The sequence below is a fragment of the Aotus nancymaae genome, unplaced genomic scaffold, assembly GCF_030222135.1.
Source record: "Aotus nancymaae isolate 86718 unplaced genomic scaffold, 86718_ANA_hifiasm-v0.15.2.pri h1tg000010l, whole genome shotgun sequence".
Lineage (NCBI taxonomy): Eukaryota > Metazoa > Chordata > Mammalia > Primates > Aotidae > Aotus > Aotus nancymaae.
The window spans coordinates 46,373,723-46,396,331 of NW_026988421.1; the positions used below are offsets into that span (position 1 = coordinate 46,373,723).

General features: G+C 34.5%; 1 protein-coding gene across 1 annotated transcript in view; it reads right to left on the reverse strand.

Moving 5' to 3' along the window:
* Window positions 1-22,609, reverse strand: part of PCDH15 (protocadherin related 15) — a 965,496-nt gene that overhangs the window by 86,200 nt on the left and 856,687 nt on the right. Inside the window, exon 26 of the mRNA XM_064374141.1 lies at window positions 9,022-9,149. Coding sequence (XP_064230211.1) covers window positions 9,022-9,149 — 128 coding nt within the window. The remainder of the gene's footprint in view (window positions 1-9,021; window positions 9,150-22,609) is intronic.

The following is a 22,609-nucleotide window of genomic DNA, read 5'->3' on the forward strand; positions in this document are numbered from 1 at the left end:
CAGTGTATCTGCTCAGGTGACGGGTGCACCAAAATCTCAGAAGTCACCACTAAAGAACTTATTCATGTAATCAAAAACCACCTGTTCTCCCCAAAATACTTTTTTCCTAAACTTTTGTTTTAAATTCAAGGGTGCAGTGACGGTTTGCTACATGGGTAAACTCGTGTCACAGGGGTTTGTTGTACCCCAAAATGATTAAAATACAATACAATTAAATTAAAATCAATACATAAAATTTTAAACAAACACAAATTTGAAATGTTAAGCATAATATATAAGGCCTTTAAGTTGGCAAGAAAGCATAACGCCTACTTAGATAAAATTTGAATTCTGGTAGAAAAATAATGTACACAGATAGATGGTAACAGTATAATTGGTTTAAGTGCTAAACTAGACATATAATGACTCCGTTACAGGGTCATAGTCAAGAAGGGAACACACCCTCAGGCAACTACATACATTTGCTTAGTTCAAAGTACAAACCATACAAGGTCAAATGCCATTCCGAAACATGAAGGAAACCAGACGAGATAGAACGCGATCGCAAAAAATCAGGAACCAGCCTAAATGACCATCAACCAAAGAGTGGATAAGGAAATGTGGTATATATACACCACTGAATACTAGTCAGCCATAAAAAAGGAATGAAATAACGGCATTTGCAGCAACCTGGGTTACGGTATGGTCATAGACAGAAGGAAACCAATGATTAGTAAGATCTTGTAAAAAACACCTCTCCCTTGAAACCATGAGAGGGGCTCCACACACTTGGCAATGGGGAATCAAAATTAGTGTTTTGTGGGACCTTTACTTCAGGCTGGTTCTTGTTAACATCTGTACTATATGTAACTAGGAAGAAAATTGTCATAAAATAACTCATTAGCTTTTGAGTAACATGAATCACAAATACTGTAAAACATAAATGGTGATTTGTAACCTATGCTATTTGATCTCCAAAATGTGGTTCTCAAGTGTAACAGTTATCCTAGGGCACTTGACATTGTAACAGTAAATAACAAATAAATAAGCAAAGCATCACATTAAAGAATTTAAAGGGCGCCTGCTTCTAAAGCAATGTTTGTGTCAGAACACATCTGTTGCCCAGAGTAATAGAGCATAAAGTCTCACAGAGAGATAAGGGCACACCCAGAACTGAATCCAAGTGATTAGACTGTCAGTCCAGTGTTCTTCCACCTGAAACGTGGTCGAGCTTGCTCTCAGAAGCAGAATGCCAGGCTGTGAATTGTAGCCTCACTACCGACTAGCTGCATATTTTGGGGAGGTTACTTATTGCTCCTGTGACGCAGTATTCTCGTAAACTGAAGAGATAATACTTAGGGGAAACACATTAAAAACTCAGGAATGTTCTGGAGATACTTTGTCTGAGACCCAGTGAGCAGGCATAGGGCTGGAGACCAGGAGCCCTCAGAAGCCCTAACCTTTGTCTAGAAACAATATGTATTACACTGCGTTGTTAACCTTGTACATTTCTATACCTTTTGCTACTAAGGAAATTGGCATCCTCTGACCCTGACCATGGCTTTTTTTCTGTCTATGGCATCATTTTGCCAAAACCTCTCATCATCAGTTTGTGCTTATTTTGAAAATGTAATAAACGATCAGCCATTAAGTGATAAATCTTTCTTTCTTGCTGCTTTTTCACAATATTATTTTCTTTTAGTCCATAAATGTCTTAAATTTGGCATCTTTAATAATTCAAAAATACAATATTCAAAATCTTTTTAACTTTCAGTAGAAATCAAATCAACGTAACTCAATTTTTTCTGATACTATTTTTTCATATTTGCCACTTGTGAAAAATGAGATTAATTCTTACTGCATTAACATCTGGAAAATATCTTCATAATTCAGAGTTTTTAAAAAATTAATCTTGATCACACTTAACATCTCCCTGTGTTTGCATTAAATGTTATTGTTGCAGCTAAGACAACATGCAATGTACTGGAAAAATGAGTTAACAATTTGAAAAGTGTTTCTAAAATCAAATCTTACTTGTTACCTTAACACAGTGTGTCACGATTTACAGAGGTCATCTCAAGTGAAAAGCAATTAGTTGCCTTTTTACTTGTCTCCTAATTTTTGACAGAAAGTTAGTATGTTCTATTATTTTCTAACAGGATTCTACTCCTCATTTCTCCTGGGAATCAATGTAAGAGATTATAAGGAAAGGTCTTGAACTGAGGTAGACGAGACTTTAAATTCCAACTTCACTGGGTATTTGGCTGAGTAATACTGGGAAAGTTATCCAGCCTTACTGAGCTTCAATTTCCCCAAAAGTGCCATAAGAAATAACTGCATCTATTGAATAAATCAATGTTTTATTTTAATTTACTTGTTTTGTTTTAATTGATAGTATTTATTCTTCATTTTATTTATTTAAAGAGTGTAGGCTAAAATAAGTAAGGGGCATTTCACAGTTCTCAGAAAGTTAATAATGACAATTAAATAGCAGTTAGTATTATTAATTAAGGACTATTTATCCATTACCATTTCTTCAAAGTCCAGAAGCACAAACTTAATGTTCAAAGGCATAGCTTAAACTTTCCTACTTCACACACAAAAAGTTACAAATAATACAAGTATTTGTCATTTTTTCATATTGACTATATAGGTGCTTCCTGGCAGTTCTTTCTATATTCTGGATACTGCCTCTTTGAGATTTTTTTTAGACAGATGTTGCAAGTATTTTCTTTTAACATATCGCTTCACTCAGCCATTTATAGCATCCTTGTTGCAGCAGTCTGCTATTCTGATGTAACCATATTCATCAGTCATTTTTCATTAGTATAGGAAGGGATCCCCAACCCTCAGGCCACGGACCACCACCAGTCCTTGACCCATTAGGAACCAGACCACACAGCAGGAGGTGAGTAGTGGGTGACTGACTGAAGCTTCATCTGTATTAACAGCTACTCTTCATGGCTTGCATAACCTCCTGAGCTCTGCCTTTTGTCAGATCAGTGGCAGCCTTAGATTCTTATAGGAGCACAGACCCTATTTTGAACTGTGCATGCGAGGGTTCTAGGTGGCACACTTTTTATGAGAACCTAATGCCTGATGATCTGTCACTGTCTCTCTTCACACCCAGATAGAGCCATCTAGTTGCAGACAAACAAGATCAGGGCTCCCAAGGATTCTACATTATTGTGAGTTTTATAATAATTTCATTATATAGTACAATGTAATCATAGTAGAAATAAAGTGTACAATAAATGTGATGTACTGGAATCATCCACAAACCATCCCCCCCACCACCTCCTGTTCATGAAAAAATAATCTTCCAACAAACCAGTCCTTGGTGCCAAACAGGTTGGGGACCGCTGGTGTAGGACATTTCAGTTAATGATGTTCAACTAATGCCCTGCCCTAGAGAAGGAGGAACCAGAATTTGGGGGAGGCTTTTTCAACATATAAGGTTGATTCTGATATGTCCTCTCAGCAGGCTGAGAGGATTGGCATGTTCCCACAATGAGCATCACTGCCATACTGTGGCAACTGGTGTCTTATGAAATAAAATGTTTAAAAACACAGGAAATCATCAAGAAAAATAAATTGAGTAATAAATCTTTACTCCTGAATTTGAACATAAGCTTCACATTCATAAGAGCATCAAAGGAATGGATACCAATTAAAAATAGCTTGAGAAAAGGTTTTCACATTCGTTCAATAAAAGTGATGCCTTCTCCCCTTGGAAATTTTTCTTTACTGTGGTAAAGTGTACAAAACATAAAACTTAGCATTTCAACCATTTTTCAGTGTACAGTTCACTGACATTAAGTGTATTCACATTGTTCTGCAAATATCACTGCCATTCATGCCCAAAACTTCATCTTCCCAAACTGCAACTCAGCAGCCATTAAACAATAGCTTTCCATTTACCTCCTCCCATTCCACCCCCAGCCCCTGAAAGCCAACATTCTCCTTTCTGCCTTTATGAATTTGCCTACTCTATGAACCTCATGTAAGTGGAGTCATACAGTATTTGCCATGTCTAGGTTTTTTTCATTTAGCATTATGTCCTCATTAATCCACGATGCCACATGTGTTAGAATGTATTTCCCTTTAGGACTAAATAGTATTCCATTGTATGTGTATATCACATTTTGCTTATGCATTCATCTATAGATGAACCTACGGGTTGTTTCTACTTTTTAGCTGTTGTAAATAACACTTCTATGAACATGGGTGTAAAACTACCAGATCAAGCACTTTCTTTCAATTATTTTAAGTATATATTAACAGTAATATTTTAACTGATGTTAACCACTTAGATTAAAGACTAAAGAAAAAAATTACCATTGGATTTTCTTTTTGCACGCATTCCTCGTAATTTAATGACTGATTACTTGTCACTAATGGAAATCAACTTGGTAAAACCAGTTGTGACACAGATAACCACCATGAAACCATAGTAAATACAGATCTTCTCAGATTAATTTTTTGTTCTGTTTACTTTTGATACAATTCATGTACTTAAATGTGACATGAGCATTCAAATTATTGAGCCAGAAATCAAGTATCTACATGTCTGTATATATCTTTGTCCTAGAAAATCCTCAGGAGACCTCCCTTAGCAATCACTGCTCAAAAAATGACTCACATACCCACATCCACACCAATCCTTTGCAAAGATAACAGGACAGGAATGATTGGCTCAGACCAGTCATTTTTCACCACGTTGGAATAGGCTTCACTTCCCCTGAAGCACGTGATACCCAAAGATAATACCACAATAAAATTGAACTTCTGTTAAAGTGTGAGGAAAGAGAATGGTCAACTAATGATGTCTACTATACTCAGTCAATGGGAGTACATAAAACCAAAGAGACTTCACCTAAATTAACTCATGGTACAAACAAAATAATTTAAAACTTACCTTCACTTGAATTTCAGATAGTTATATTATTTTTCACTCAGCATAGTATAAATGTGAACTAAAACTATATTAGTTATTTTATCCAGCTAGATTTAATTATAACATATATTCCTACTCAGTACAGAATAGGAACACAGTATATATTTTCTTTAAAAAACGAATTTAGAACAAGTTTTAAAGTATAGTAGGTATGGCACTTCAGAGCAGATATACAATTGTTTTTATTATACTATTGCTTATATTGGATAATTTATTTCAACAATGCTTTTATTGTGTCACATTACCTATCGCATATTTTAAAAATAATGCCTCAAATTCACGAATCATCTTTTAAGCTAGTACAACCTTATTCATTGCTATTTCAAAATCTTGTCTTACTTTGTCAATCCTATTCTATGCAACATTTCTTCTTTCCCTTCTTACACAAACCACATATTTACATTTAACTTTTATCATTCTGCATTATACCATGGACCAAAAAAAAATTAACTCGCATGCATGATATATGATCTCCTATTACCTAATACTATGTAGCAATTGGTATAAACACCTCTTTCACAAGCATGGGCTACGTCCCATTTTTAAAATTATCTTTCCTTCAAATACCACAGCTTAGCTGGCCCTGATTCAGTGCTGTTTCCATTAATATTTTTGTTGCTCTAAGTATTAAATGTGAAGAACTGCTTAACTCATACTGTGATTAAATTCTGGAAAGGAGAAGATTTCAGACTTCAAGGCTAAAGGCAGCAATTGGAATTGTTAAATACTGAGGATTTATCACTCCCTTCACTTCCTAAGTTACTTTCCTCCCGTCATTCAAATATGCTCTGCACTTCCTTTCTTCTGGGTTTTGGCTTACTTTGTTTCCTCTGCTTAGACTGTCTTCCTCGTGTAAGTTTCACCTTGAAAAAAAAAATCTAACCAACCTTCAGTGCTAGTCTTAAATTCCTCATCCTCCAGGAAACCTTTTATGTTCATTCACCAACTGAAGTGTGTGTGTGTGTGTGTGTGTGTGTGTGTGTGTTTTGAATCCACGTGGCAATTTGCGCTCTCCTACTTGATTTTATTATTACAGCATACGTTTTCATCAATACATTACTAAACTTTCTCTCTCTGTGTCTCTCTCTCTCTCTCACTCTTGTCTAAAGTACTTAATATATTACATTGCATGAAGTTGTTTCCTAGAAAGGACCCCTTTCCCTAGCCTGAATAACCCACTGATAGTTCAAAAAGGGAGGCTTCCTCAGAGTTCTCAGTAGTCTGGAGACACAATGAATCCCATCCCTATATACCTCATCACAAGAAGTCCATGCATTGTCTCCAGGGCATATATCCCCACCCAGATGCTTCTTTCCATGCAATGTCTTTACACACCTTACTCTGACTCAGGTTTTCACCTGACTTTTATCCTACTAACAAACTTTCCCCAGAATTCCTTGGAAATCACAGTCTATCATGAACAAAATCCCCTAAATATTCTACTTTCTCTCTCAGTATTACCTATGCTTTTTGATTCCTTCTTTCTCCCTGTACCCCTCCTTGACAAAAGACACTGCTTTCCGTAGATCACACAGATCTCCCAGTTACCATAATTTACATAGTACAGAGCCTAAGAGTACAGGGCAAGCAACCTTCTGTCTCCATGGACACTCAGTCCTAATTCCCCTGAAGTAAATGCCATCAGATAATACCACCCACTAAATTTCTTTGTTATAGTCATCACATGCCTTTTGAGTAATCTTTATTAATGGAATATTTCAAGATTTGGCTTATCTTTCTTTCTACAGTGCAATATAGGGTTAGTAGCATAAGTAGTGATGTAAAAATCCACAAGGGCATTCTAATCACAGAAGCATCTGACAGTCAATGATTCTCTTTTATCAATCTTGTTCTTTCCATGGATCAGGGACCTTTCGTTTCCCCCGTATGCCAACCACCTCATGGCAGCAACATCTCAGTATCCCCACACCCTTTTCCTGATCTCTAAGTTCTGAAGTTCCCAAAACTTAGTATTTGTATTTTTATTTTATTTTTTTTTGTCAACCCCATTTTCTAGGTGATTTCATCTTGGCTCATTACTTCTCTCTCAAGTTTTGATCAGCCTTTGCAACCATCTTGCCAAGAATTAGGTTTTTGTATTGAAAAAGCCTCACACACCTTCATTCCTGCCATCACAATAGGCAGTGGAGGAGGTATGAGGATCTGTTCAGAACAAAAACCACCACATCATTCTTCATTTTTCCTACTTTCTAATGTACAATTCATCAGCAAATCCTCTATGTTCTGTCTTTTAACCCCTTTCTCAAGGTTTCCGCATCCTATCAACATGGTTTGAGCTACCGTCAAATTTTGCCTGGACAAGTCACGCATTAAACTCATCTTTTATTCTTGTCCAAAAAACACTGTGTTATCCATTCTCGACATCCACCCTGCACAGCATCTACAATAATCCTTTTATATTGGATTATGTCGTAACTTAATAAAATCATTCAAAGTCTTTCTTTCCAACACACCTAGAACAAATCCCATATTCTAGCCCCAGGTACATTTCTGAACTCATTTCCAATCAGACTTTTTCATTCACACCAGCCTCCAGCTCCCTATCGACCTTTAGGGCTTTACAAAGAAATCCCAGCATGCTGCTCACCTAAGAATCCATAAGTCTTGGTCTTTTCCCTTATTCAGGTCACTGTTTCAGTTTTATCACAAAAGAACTACCTTGACTTTCTTATCTAAAATAGCACCACTCTCATTCTTCCCTATCAAACTTTTTTCCTTAAAATTTATCACTACATAACTTACTGGTCTATTCATTTCCTCAACTCTTTTGCCTGCATTACTAGGGTGGGAACTTTGTTTTGATTGTGTATTTGTTTTTTCAATTGCTCTATATCCAATTTCTAGAACAGTGTTTAGCACGTTATAGGTACTCAAATATATTTGACTAAATGATAGAACTGAATCAATTAAGAGTTAATAAAACTAAAATATAAAATAAGATAAAAATCAGCTACAAAGGATTCTTACTTGTGGATAATAACATAAATTAAACATAATGAGTGATAGATTTGTGGACTACTTTTATATATAAATGGTGATTCAGATCAGGGGTCAGTACTTGGCATAGTGGAAGAGCTATTTTGCAAGTCCAACAAAATTAGGTTGAAGATTTTTTCTTACTGAGAGTGTTTAATAGGTGATAAAACTACACATAAGAAGAGCTCTAATCATGGTGCTCCTGGTAATAGGAAAAGAAAGGCAATTACTCATGTGCAAAACTAGAGGCAATCAAAAGCTAGATTTGCCAGAGATGTTGAGGTTTTATGTGCAATTTATAGCAATTTACAAGTTAACCACTAAAATGCTATCCAAAAAATAACTCTGCAGTTGAGAAACCAAAATGTTCAGCATCTAAACTTTTCCCTCACTAAAATGCAGTATTTTCAATTTTCTCTTAGTAATAAAACATTAGTAATACACATTTGATTATAAATAGTCATAAATACTTGATTCTAAACAATTATAGTAATTGATAATAAACATTTGATGACGAAGGAAAACATGGAAAATTTACAACTTTGGTCTTAGATATCGCATTTTTGAAATTCCAAGTAAGCCAACATTCTCTATCAAGTTTTTGTAACTTTTACTAAAGTGCTACAATGATACTGTTATTTTTTACTTTCATTCAATCAGCATTCAAAATTCAAAAATTTATTTCAGAAAAAAAATTGTTAGATATTTATAACTATTTTTTCTATTAGAAGTGGTAATTTTATATTTGTCATTAGAGAGTCAATTTTGAGAATCTTTTGAGTTATCCTACTGGAGGCATACAAACTACTAAGAAAAGATATACCTTTCAACTTCTTATTCAATGTAAAACATCATACATATTTTATTACCATTTTCATAGTAAAGTTAAACTCAAAAAGTTGCTTAGTGTTTTCCTGATTAATCTGTATTGAGTTTAGATAACCAAACTAATACAGCTCCAGGTTTCAGGCTTTTGTTTATACAGCATGAGTAAGTATGCAGTTAATGCAAACTATAAGGTTTCAGCTATCTGCAAAACCTGAGCTTTGCTTTTATTTTAGTTCTGCATATTAACATAATTTTCATACCTTCACTCTGAGTACAGAAGTAAACATTCTTGCATCTTCAGATACACCTCCGATGTAGAATTTTTTCTGAAACACTGGGGGATTATTATTTTCATCCTGAATCTCAATGTATACTTTAGCTGTATTGCCTGGAGGACAAGAAATGATATATTTTTTATTGGTAGTTATTCATGGGGGAAAAATGCACTGAAGTAAATACTCACTGTACTTTTATTTTTGGAAACATTGAAAATAACTTAAATCAAAAGCCATTTCTAGATGGCATGCCTAGCACCCGCAAATTCAGGGGACACTGATAATGATACTTCTGGTACAAACATGTTAGGTTGCTGTTATTTCTTTTAATTATAATGTCCTAGTAATTCATTTTACTTGATTTAATTTGGCACTAAAATATTGCACTCTGCTAATTTTAATGAAAGAAATCAACCATTCATGTTTACGAACACTCTACACACAATACCAGTTGCACTAAAGGGACACAAATATATAAACCCCTTATGAAATAACAGAAATGGCCATAAGCTAATATATGAATACATATTTATTTATTCTTAAGTGTAAAATCAGCAATGGCATTTCTTTAGCTTAAAATTCTACTATAACATTTTTATTTTAAGACTAAAAATAACAATGTTTGGGTGAGGTGTTTATTTCCACAAATGGAAATATGTTTTATCATGCCTTGGAAACTGTCAATGTTAGAGGCTAACATTCATTGAAAACAATGTAGCTGAAGATACAATTATAGTATGACTCACTGCTGCATCTTGCCATTTAAATAACAGTAAATGTACCATACAGGTCATCATCAAATTTTAGAACCTCCTTCAACTCATCATTACATCTTGATGAGAAATGTGGTACTTGTCACTAATCCAATAATGACCTTTTAAAACATAATTTAATATATAAAAGATAACATAAAACAAATAAAATGGGAAATAAGTGGTTATTCGTGTTGTAAAAAATAGATTCAAATAAGTATTGCTAGTGTATTACTTAAGTCAACTTTTCTGACTCATTTCAGTTATGGACAAATATGTGGCAATTAATCTACATACTATTTATCAAGGATGCCCTTATTTTGGTGTTTTACTTGTGTTTAATGCCTCCTGTGCAATTTTAAATAATTAACACTAGCCTATTGCAGGGTATATCATGGGTATACAATACATTTGTATTGGTTGAATAAATGAATGAATGAATAACATGTATTAGTAAGAACTTAGAAATAGTCCGTTTCTGTTTTTGATTTTGCAGGCCCTGGGAAAGGTCAGAGAGAACAGGGAGTTAACTCCAAGATTTTGCTCCTATCCTGCTGCTACTCATTTAGTTTTTCTCTATTGTCATCTGCGACCTGGAAGAGGTAGAATCAAGAGGAAAACTGTGAGCTCAACAGAGAAGAGAACCAGCAGGGAAGTAGGGCTAATAGCAGATTTTGCTTCTCTGTCCTGCAGTACCAGGACTCTGACTTGAACCCTAGTCAGCCACCGCAAATCAGAGTTCATCCAAAATGAAATTAATTTTACTTTAGCAGCAGATCATTTTTATCTCCAGAATCAAAAAAAGCTAACAGCTCTAAATTTAAAACTAAAAAGAGGAATTTTAGAGTATATCACCTTTCCAATAACTTTTTTCCTCTTTCATTCAGAAATATATTCAATTCAAATCTGCTATTTCTTTTCCAAACTCTGAGAATGAGAGAGGTCTCAGGAAAAATACTAACTGATGATACATCTTCTTCTTTAAATGGGATGAGTCATTTAAAATGTTATACAATTTGCAAAGAACAAGAACTTGGTCATGACCTATTCCCTTACTTCCCACCCCTAACTTCATATCTGGTGGGTAACCATATCCTACATGTCAGCATCATAAACAGGTAAATAAATGAATAACAAATACATCTTATGTTATTTTTTCTCTCAATCCCACAGCTGCCCATATACTTAAGTCTGTTGGTGTCTCACCTGTGAGATTAAATATCATCTGTTCCTCTGTCATGTCTTTCTAATGTGTCCTGTATTCCCATATCACAGAGACATTATGAACTACAAATAGGATACATTAAATCCAGTGATAAACCAACCAGCATTCATATGTGCACTCCATCATTTAATTGTTTCTTTAAACATTCATTATAACTTTTGAGGGACTGCCATGTGTTGGCTACTCTGGTTACTACTATGTGAGATAAAATATAAAATATATAATCTTCAAAACATAAAAAACTATATCAAACTAGTATAAAATATAAGGTTCTTAATAATCTAACGTTGTTATTTGGTTTTATTTTATTCTCACAGTTTTATTATCACTGACGGAAATTGTGAGACATTTTGTGGCTGTAACTGCATGTGTACATACACAACCCCCAAACCCCTCATGAACACACACATACACACAAACACACTCATACACGCACACAAACCTACAAACCTCACAAAGTCCTAAAGAATAAAAGAAGTGTATTATAAAGCACATGGACTCTATTACAGTAGAAATTTAAGAAACTCATGATTTTGAGTTATCAGATTACTCATTTTTTTAAACGATACTACACTAATTCATTTAATTGACAAATACATTTTAATGGATGTAGTGAATTTTTCACCATATCCTCAAAAAGTCTATGACTAGTGAAGTAACTTGGTGGTATAGTCTATAGAAGAATAACTTTATTTGACCCTGGTTTACTGAAAGCTAGGTGGCTTTATTTTGTAAGTCAGGCATTTATTTATGTCTGTTCATATGTTTGGTTAAGTAAGTACTGACAATTCTTAAAATATCATGTGTATATTTATATACAGATGTATATATATGCTTTGTGCATATAAGATTCAAATCCCAAATTGTTCCAATTAAAGCTCCTTTGATTCAATGGCCTATATCAGATATTAAGTGATTTGTGGGAAAAATGTCTATGGATAAACCAAAATATAATGACATAACTGGAATATAAAGGGGAGAGATGATTATATTTAATTGTGATATTTTAATTGAATGATATTTAATTATACAGAAATTAATGACTATACAATACAAAATTTCAGAATACTTAACAAACAGCACCCAAAAAACTAAAAAACATTGTTTAGACTTAAAAAAATTATACATTTATTTATTTTAAAAATCCAAGATCATTCAGTATTTTTCACAAAAGAGAAATACCTGTAATATGATTTATAACAATACTGTATCATGAATTTTGAAATTTATGTTTGTATATATCTAATTATACAGGATTATTTGTAATAGTCAATCATAAATAAAGTCGTGAAAAGGGTGTTGTCATTAAGTTTGTGACAGATGTTAGAATAAAATTGTTAATTCTTAAATTCTATCATGTAAAATAGACTAGTTTCCTTTTTTTTCCTTCTCCCTAATAATTTTAGGCAGTTGTTAGCTATCTCTATTATTGAATATTAGAAATAATCCTGTATAATTAGAAGAAGGCTTAAGAATCATACCCTGGGGATATATTACCTGACTGTCCTAGTTTGGGTCAGGTGCTTCTTCCTTGTCTAGGGGAGGAGAGGTCAGCAGATTATCTACTTGACAAGTCACTGGAACAATTATAAGACATTGTAGTGTATCTAATTCAAGAATGTATAAAATAAATATTGGCCAGTAAATAAAAAAAGGAAAAAAGATAAGTGTACACTTATAGTTAAATCACCAGAACAGTGTTCTTTCAGATTTTTTTATTCATGTTTATACAATGTGCATGATGTCATCGATTTCTTTGGCTCACATGCTTCCCCACTAAGGGGAAATTTCTGGCCAATATCCAAATTTCTTCCACCAAATTTGGATATTGATTATTTCAAGGCAGAAACTTGGAAGCAAATCTGACTTTCTTTTAAGAGAGTCTGTTTTCTTTAATCTCCTTGAGTATTTACAATAACTTTTTCCATGTTGCATCCTTTATTTAATGTAGACATCAAATACGTAACAAGAGAGATGCTAGAAAGAAAATGCAAAGTATCATGATAAAATAGATAGAAAAATAATGTGTGGAGACCAAAACACGTGCCTAATATCCCAGTGTTCTCCTCCAGTCTCCCTTCTGGGTCATCTAAACAATGCAAGTATTGGGAAGAGAACCAGAGAGTGAAAGAAATTACAAAGTAGCCAAGAGAGTTATTTGGAAAGTGTTTTGGTTAAGACACATTATAATTTTTCTATGTGCTTTGGGGCACATTGTCTTAATTTTCTTCCATTACTAATTTTTTTCTCTAATTTTATATGGGACAATCTTTTCTTTGGGCAGAACCTTTGAAGTTCTGGCCAAATAATGAATATCATCTCATTATTATAGTCAAAGAAAACTAAAAAATGAATTAAATAAATATCAACTTTTTTGTTCAGGAAAAATTATGATAAACCAGAAGTTATAAAAATGACTCCTGAGGTAAGAAAATTTGAGATACCTTCTTGGGATGTGTTAAAGACAGAATATAATAATTCTGTGTAGTCAAGCTCAGGGAAGAATGTAAGACCGTATAGATACCTCCTTGAATAGTACTTCTGTTCTATTTTAGACATTTAAACATGAGGTAAAAGGAGTTCAGAAGAGTGATGTTTCAATACCCATTAACCTCAACTTGACTCTATGATGTTTAAGACCAAACTTAGTTGGATTTTTTCCTTTCCCTTTTAATAATCAATACTGTGCTGTTCGTTTTTTCTTTTTAGGAGGGCCCTATTATCCTCAAGATGAATCTATTTTATTTATACACATGGCAAACCTAGTGCCTACATTGTACTGGATTCTCAAAGAAAGCCTTACTGAATAAAAAGCCAGTGAGTTAAAAGTGTTCTCAACTGTGATCAATTTGGCTGCTCTGGAGCCATTTTTGGTAGTCACAACTGTGGGGACTGGGGAAGGCAGTGCTACTGGAATTAAATAAGTAGAGATCAGGGATGTTGAGAAATATTCTTTGATGAACAGAACAGGCTCTTATACCAAAAAAACAAAAATATTCAGCCCAAAATGTCATCAGTGATGAGGCTGAGAAACCCCAAGTTAAATAAAAAGAGAAAGAGGAATTAGATGAGTTAAGATAAAATGGAAAGTTTCTGTAAAACTATAGTAACACCCTCTCCTGAATCCATCAGCATGCACGTGCCTTTCATGTGAAACTTATCAAAATATTCTGTAATTATTTGATAACACATGGTTACACTCTTTTTGACTGTGTCCTTTAAAGTCAAGGGCTCAATCCTGTTTATCTCTACTCCTATCACTGCCTTCTGGCTTCTGTTCCCAACATTCCCTCCATCTAAAATGTTCTTAACTCCAATCCATTTCTCTAGTTACTGCCGGCAAATGTACATCAAAGAAATATTTATTTCCATGCTTGGGAATGTAGGAGCTTAGTCTTATTAGAAAAGATATACTAGACTATATTTTCTTCAAAACCGTAAAGGAAAGGACTGTGTTTTTCTTATTGTTGTGCATTCTTCTCACCCTAACATACTAAATGATTTTTAAAATTGTATCATGGTAAATGATTTATAGATTCTTCAAACAGTTCTATTACAGAGAACTTTTTAAATGCTTGGAATACCAGATTTATATTTATTAATTTGCTGGTACCAAGAGACTCAAGTCAGTTCCTTGCTTTAAAAACATACAATTTATTATGCTGTTTTTCCTTTAAGACTATTTTTCTTTATGCGTTACAGGTAAATTAATTATGGAAGCATTATGACTTCCACATAGTAGGTTATATGATTTGTCCCTGTGCCCCCACCCAAATTGCATCATGAACTGTAATCCCCAGGTATGGAGGGAGGAACCTAGTGGGAGGTGATCAGATCATGGGGGCAGCTTTCCCCAACGTGTTCTCATGACAGTGAGTTCTCACGAAATCTGATGGTTTTATAAGGGGTCTTCCCCCTCACTCTCTCTTTCCTGCTGTCTTGTGAAGAAGGTACTTGCTTCTCCTTCCCCTTCCACCATGACTGTAAGTTTCCTGACGCCTCCCCAGCCACACAGAACTGTGAGCCAATTAAATCTCTTTTCTTTATAAATTACTCAGTCTCAGTTATTCTTTACAGCGGTGTGAAAACAGACTAATACAGTAGGTATTCAATAAATGCTAAATTAAATTGTAATTGTTACCACTTCACTATCCCTGAGTGTCCACTTAAATAAATCACTCTATTTTATTGCTGTAAATTAAATGAGATAACAGATATTTAAGCATTGAAAAATCATAATAACAAAAGACGGCATATTGTTTCAATTAAAAGCAATATATTAAAGATAACAGATTTCTCTAAAAAGTTTAACTTTGGGAAAATATTGACTCTGAAACCATTTTGTAATTTGATGGGCTATTTGGAAACATCTTGAGGATTATTGGTTTTTATATTATTATTAATTTCCTCTATGTTCCTCTGTTCCAGTTTGTATTCTGGATAATATCTGGTTCTATAGGCAAATTATCTGAGATAAATGCTTAAGCTGGTCTTACTAAGGGGTTTATAGATACATATTTTGAAATATACAGGTGGAAATACATATTTTTACTACAGATAGAATAATTTAATTTGTATAATTTTAAGTTATTCACTAAAAATATAAAATCAAATTTGAGAGAAAAGAGAGAAAATATCTTATATTGTGTCCACTGGACAGAATTAACAGGAATAAAATATACTTACAAAATATTTAGAAAATAAATTATTAAGTATATTAGGATGAGAAGCTCACTGACTGTTACGTCTCAGCTTTTGCTCTGCAGAGATTATGCTTAGATACATTTATATATACTATTTATTTTCAGTGGTTAGGCAGAAAGATAGATTGAATCTTTTGTGGTTTATTTCAATGGTTTTCTAATATAGCTTTGACATTGAATTAATTAGCCTCTGGATGATGTTAATTGTTTGATCTAAAACATACATTTTGTGTCTGTGTTTGACTGAAAGGTTAATAACTGAATTAAGTAAATAATTGCATGTTATTACTGGCTTTAACATCTGACATTCATATTTCCTTTTTTCTTTTCTTTTTTTTTTTTTTTTTTGAGACAGAGTCTTGCTCTGTTGCCCACGCTGGAGTGCATTGGCAAAATCTCAGCTCACTGCTCAGTGCAACCTCTGCCTCCCGGGTTCACCCAATTCTCCTGCCTCAGCCTCCTGAGTAGCTGGGATTACAGATGCTCACCACCACACCTGTCTAATTTTTGTATTTTTAGTAGAGTCGGGGTTTCACTGTGTTGTCCAGGCAGGTCTCAAACTCCTGACCTCAGGTGATCTGCGCACCTCGGCCTCCTAAAGTGCTGGGATTACAGACGCGAGCCACCGCGTCCAATCCATATTTGTATAATACATAATATTTGATTTTTGGTTAAGTCTTTTCATGAAGAAAATGACAACATTGACACTTTGTCATTCCTCAGTATCTGTGGGGGATTGGTCATAGGACCCCCTTCTAATACAAGAATCCATAGATGCTCAAGTCCCTGATAGAAAATAGCCATAGTATTTGCATATAACCTACACATATCTTCCCATATAAATCATCTCCAGATAACTTATAATACCTAATACAATGTAAATGCTACATAAATAGTGGCATACTATATTGCTTAAGGAATAATGACAAAAGATTCTGTGCATGTTCATTACCGACAAAATCATCCATTTCTTTTCTGAATATTTTCCATCTCTGGTTAGCTGGATTCATGAATGTAGAACCCATGGATAGAGAAGGCCAACTGTATAGTGACGAGGAAATAATCAGAAAAAAACACCAGTAATATTTAAAATATTACTTAAATTTTGGTTTTGAATCCATTTTAACATTTTTTTCCTCCTGGAAAGATTTTATGAACTAAATTTATCTGCAAATTATAATCACCAAAATATGAGTTAAGGATGCAAAATTGTTTGTTTTCGCTGGTACTGGCAACATTTTGTTATTCCTGAATTCAAATGAATACATTTAAAAGCCTCTGCAACCCAATGATTGTGACTTTTAACTCATTCAGTTTCTAGGAGAAAAAAGACACTCTTTTAAATCACTTTTATTTATTAAACCCTAGCTCTCTACAACAAGCAGCTACTACACTATTACAGGACTCATAAGGATCAACAAAACTGTTGTAGTTGTAATCTGGGCAATAAAAATTTAAACATAAACTTTGAAAGTGGAGCCCGAGTCTAACCCGATAGGAGCACATGTATGCTGTGTGACCTTATATAGGTTACTTACTCTCTCTGAGGTAGTTTCTTATTCATAACATGATAGTAATTTTACATAAATAACTAGATTAAATAAGCAAATGCATGCAAGGCATTGAATACATGGTACCTTTACAATTTCATATATGCCTCAGAGATTCTTGGCTCTCAAGGTAGGAGGGAGAAAACATTAGTGACATTATTACTATTATTAGAAGGAAGAAAAATACCAACAGCATGAAGTTGAAACAAAATTTCCTAGCACTGAATTTTAAAAGAAAATGATTTTTATATGAGATATTTCATAGGGCTATAGTACACATCAAATAATGTAGTGGAAAATACATAATTTTAGCACAAATAAAATAATTTTACTAAATCATAGTGAAATACTGTTGGAGCCTGTAATCCCAGCACTTTGGGAGGCCGAGGCGGGTGGATCACAAGGTCAAGAGATCGAGACCATCCTGGTCAACATGGTGAAACCCCATCTCTATTAATACAAAAAATTAGCTGGGCATGGTGGCGCGTGCCTGTAATCCCAGCTACTCAGGAGGCTGAGGCAGGAGAATTGCCTGAACCCAGGAGGCGGAGGTTGCGGTGAGCCGAGATCGCGCCATTGCACTCCAGCCTGGGTAACGAGCGAAACTCCGTCTCAAAAAAAAAAAAAAAAAAAATACTGTTGGAAAACATATGAAAAGTACCGTATCTTATTAAATATGCATACTTTTGTTTACACGGACAACAAATTTATAGAAAATTTATTACAAAAAGCAGTGGTTCAAGAAAATCAGACAGTATATGATGTTTGATCCAAGACAATTCCATTGCTATTACAAGCCTAGTAGAAATTATTGTACATTGAATTGCAGGATCACAGCTGAGAAAGACGAAATTACTACGTCTCAATAGACCATTAAATGACCTCTGAATTCTTCGACATATAATTAAAAATAAAAGTCTATTTATGCCCCAAAACTAATGTTTAGTTTAAATAAAAACAATAATGAATAAATTTAGTAAAATAAATAAACAAACTAACAGAAAAACAATCTAAGAAGCAAAAAAGATTGTGTCGTGGAAATGCAGTTTGCTAAGCACTCAGAAAGATACATGGACTGTTGTTATCACACGCGCAGTTCTGAATTTTCTTACATGCACCTAAACACAGACATGCACACGACAAATATTAACACTATTTTTTTTTTCTTGAGACTATAAAGGAGCCGTCTCTAAAAGATTGGAGAGGAATCCATCAAAAAGAAATGAACAAACTGACACGGTTTGGATGTTTGTCTCCTCTACGTCTCACGTTAAAATGTAATGCCTAGTATTGGAGGTGGGGCCTGGTGGGAGGTGTTTGGATTATGGGGGTGGTCCCCTCGTGAATGGATTAGCACCATCCCCTTGGTGATGAGAGAGTTCTCACTCTGAGTTCTCAAGAGATCTGCTTGTTGGAAAGTGTGTGGCACCTCCCCCTCCCTCTTGCTCCTGCTCTGGCCATGTGATGCACTGGCTCTTCCTTCACTTTCCCCCATGATTGGAAGCTTCCTGAGGCCCTAACCAGGAGCAGATGCCAGCACCACACTTCCTGTACAGCCTGTAGAACCATGAGCCAAAACAAAATATTATTTCTTTATAAATTACCCAGCCTCAGACATTCCTTTATAGCAATGTAAAAATGGCCTAATACACAAACCAAATATGGTTTGCCATATTTAATAGAAGTAATGGAAGGTGCATTACTCTTTCTTGAAAGTTTCTCTACATTAGATATTTTACTTATAACATTTCTTTAAAAACCTTGCAAAAATCCATGAAACAGGTATCTACATTTCTGCTTTGTAGATAAAGAAACTGAGACTCAAGGAGATTAAGGAACTAGTCAACTATTATACAGAAGAGCCAGGCTTCATTCCCAGGCATGATTAAAATTCATGGCCAGGTTTCTCTCCCTAGTAAAAACAAGATTTGTAATAACAGCAAAGTTAACTTCCATTAGACGCTTTTGTTCGGCTTCTAGAAGGCAGGCAAGCAAATAGTAGTACTGAATAAAGAATTATTGAATAAAATGATATGTCTATTTCAAAAGGCAGACAAGTACAATTGCCCCTTGTATGTTTGGATATCATCTGAAGAGTTATTACAAATGATTTAAAGGATTAATAAATGTTTATGACTTACTGAAAGAAGAGAAAAAATTGCTTTTCAAACAATGTGCTAAATTATTTAATGCTGCTCAAATAGGCGCCTCTGTCCTTTAATGTAATACACACACACACACACACACACACACACACACACACGGGTATCACCTTAGCTTCCTATTGGTTCTATAATAGATTACTGCAAAGTTAGTAGTCTAAAACAACACCTATGTATTACTGTATAGTTTGTAGGTCCAAATGGGTCTCACTGGGCTAAAATTAAGATGTAGCAGGTCTGCATTTCTTTCTGGAGCCTCTAGGGCTGTATCTGTTTTTGTCTTTTCTAACTTTTAGAAAGTGCCTGCTTGCATTTTTTAGCTTAGTGTCCTTTCATCAGTGGAATATGGCAATGGCCAGTGGAATCTTCTGTTGCATCACTCTGACACTGACTGTCCTGCCCTCTTTCACTTATAAGGATGCTTGTAATTGCATTGAGCCCACCCAGAGAGTCCAGAATAATCACCCTATATTAAATCCTTCATCTGATTACATCTGCGAAGTGCCTTTTCTTATGTAAATTAACATCTTCCCAAATTTCAGAGATTAGGGCATAGATGTCTCAAGGGAAGGCGTACATCATTCCACCACAAGAGGCATATTATTGCGCTCTTTTGAATGTAAAATTCTAGGAATATACTATATTTCAAAAACAGAAGTGTATTAGGATATTCCCAAATGACAAATTTAGGAAAATATAAATATGGGAGCTCTGAAGCTCTTTTTATGTACAAACAATATCACTGACAGGAAGCTTTAATGGTAATACTAATCTTTGAGAAGCATCTGAACTAAGGGTTTTCTGTGCATTATTTCAATTTACTCCCATAACATTGTACATTTTATTGATTATTCACATTTTCTCAATGAAGATAATGAGACTTGGAGGGATTAAATAACATGTCTAAAATTACTCACCTAGGAGAAGGCAGAAATAAGATTCAGACTGAACCTGCAACAACCTATATATTAACTATTTCACTTTATGACCTTCAATTTGAGTCATTACAAAACCTGAAGTAGGCCAGATGTCGTGGCTCACACCTGTAATCCTAGCACTTTGGAGGCCAGGGCAGGTGTATCACCTGAGTTCATGAGTTCAAGACCAGCCTGGCCAACATGGTGAAACCTCGTCTCTACTAAAAATACAAAAACTAGCCAGGCGTGGTGGTGTGTGTCTGTCATCCCAGCTACCTGGGAGACTGAGGCAAGAGAATCACTTGAACTTGGGAGGCAGAGGTTGCAGTGAAGCTGAGATTATGCCACTTCACTCCAGTCTGGGCAAAAGAGTGAGTGAGAAGGATTACTCTGTGTAATCCTTGAATAATTCTAAAATTTGTGATTGATGGGAAGCGTGGAGCAGGGGAGTTTATTTCTATAGCCAAAGAAAAAAGAAGCTATTTGTATTTAGGTATTAGGTATTTAGATATATACTTCCATGCTTAGGATCACAAGAAAAATTAACATTTCACCTGGAAATTTTGAAAACTTTCTAAGTTTTTATAAATATCCAGGAATCTGTAAATATAGATTGCTAGAATGGGACCAGGGAAAGCAACCTACTTCTTTTTTTTTCTTTTTTTTTTTTTTTTTTGAGGCAAAGTTTCACTCTTCTTGCCCAGGCTGGAGTGACGTGGTATGATCTCAGCTCACTGCAACTTCTGCCTCCCAAGTTCAAGCGATTCTCCTGCCTCAGCCTCCCAAGAAGCTGGGATTACAGGCAGGCACCACCATGCCCAGCTAATTTTGTATTTTCAGTAGAGACAGGGTTTCTCCATGTTCGTCAGGCTGGTCTCGAACTCCCGACCTCAAGGTGATCTGCCGGCCTCGGGCTCCCAAGTGCTGGGATTACAGGTGTGAGCCACCGTGCCCGGCCAAGCAAATCTACTTCTCAACTTCAACAGGAAAATAATTTAAGGAATATGTAGATAATCTGGTTGGAACTAAAACTTCCCAGCAGAAGTGTTTCTATATACCTTTATTTGAAAATATCCCTTTCACTCACCTCATAACAGCTTGAGGCAAAGTGAACACAGTATGGATGCAAAATGAGAAATTACATTTCTACAAAGTTGAGTACTTTTTAATCTTGAACAAGGCAGTTGAATACAAGGGCCTGCTTTCTCATGTATAAACCGTAGACAAGCAATAAGATTACCTTGATGATTAAATGTCATAATAAACAGGTGTATGTTTATAATCACCATATACATCTATAAAACATTAGAGTTGTCTATAAAAACCCAAAAGTATTACAGCATATATTCTATTTTCCAAAAATTTGCATATTTTAATTAAAATAGTGAACAAATTGTGTGAAACTACATATAAGTGTATGCATACATACTATGTAAGTATATATTAGGATATTACAATATAATTGAAAAAGATACAATTTTTTTAAGAAATCAAAATTATGATTGACATTAATTTTCTTCTTTACATATTTTATTTTTTTAAATATATGATAGGTACTACTTTTCTAATTTAAAATAATGTTAATATCATGATGGAAGACTCGAGGCAAAAAGAAAACAGAAGTCATAAACCATAATGTACATAAAAATCTTGAACTTCCTTTGTTCCTTTCTATGTCTTCTGTAAAATATCATCATCTCTTTCATCTAAAGGACCTGCGGAGATACTGTGTGCAAACCTTCAGTTTTTTCCTGCATCAACAAGCCCTGGCTTATGTTCGTAAAGTATACATTTTTTTCCTCCAAAAATAACAATTCTCTTCCTTGTTTATAAGAATATATTTCCCCAGGTATATTTGATTTACTTTGAAAATTCAACAAGGAAGCAATGAATAAAGAAAGAAGTGACCTTGCAAAACACAATCTAATTATTATCTATATATCTTTGCTGTGTTCATTAGTCATATGGTATATAACATATTAAATAATTCATTTTATGCAGAAATTTTTGAAGTAATATAGTGGAAGCAATTTAACTACAACTCCTTCGTGTAATGAACATTCTAAACTGAGCTTTTGGAAAGTGCTTAATTAATACTTGTAAAATAGGGGTTCATAGTTTTTGCAATATGTCATTAAGTCCAAGCATTATCTTTAATCTTCTCCCAAACTTCTGAGAGGAGAAAATAGTTTTTGAAGCAACATACATTGATGAACTTTCAAAAGTTGAAGAAATCAGCTACTTACACCTATGAACCCAGTCAC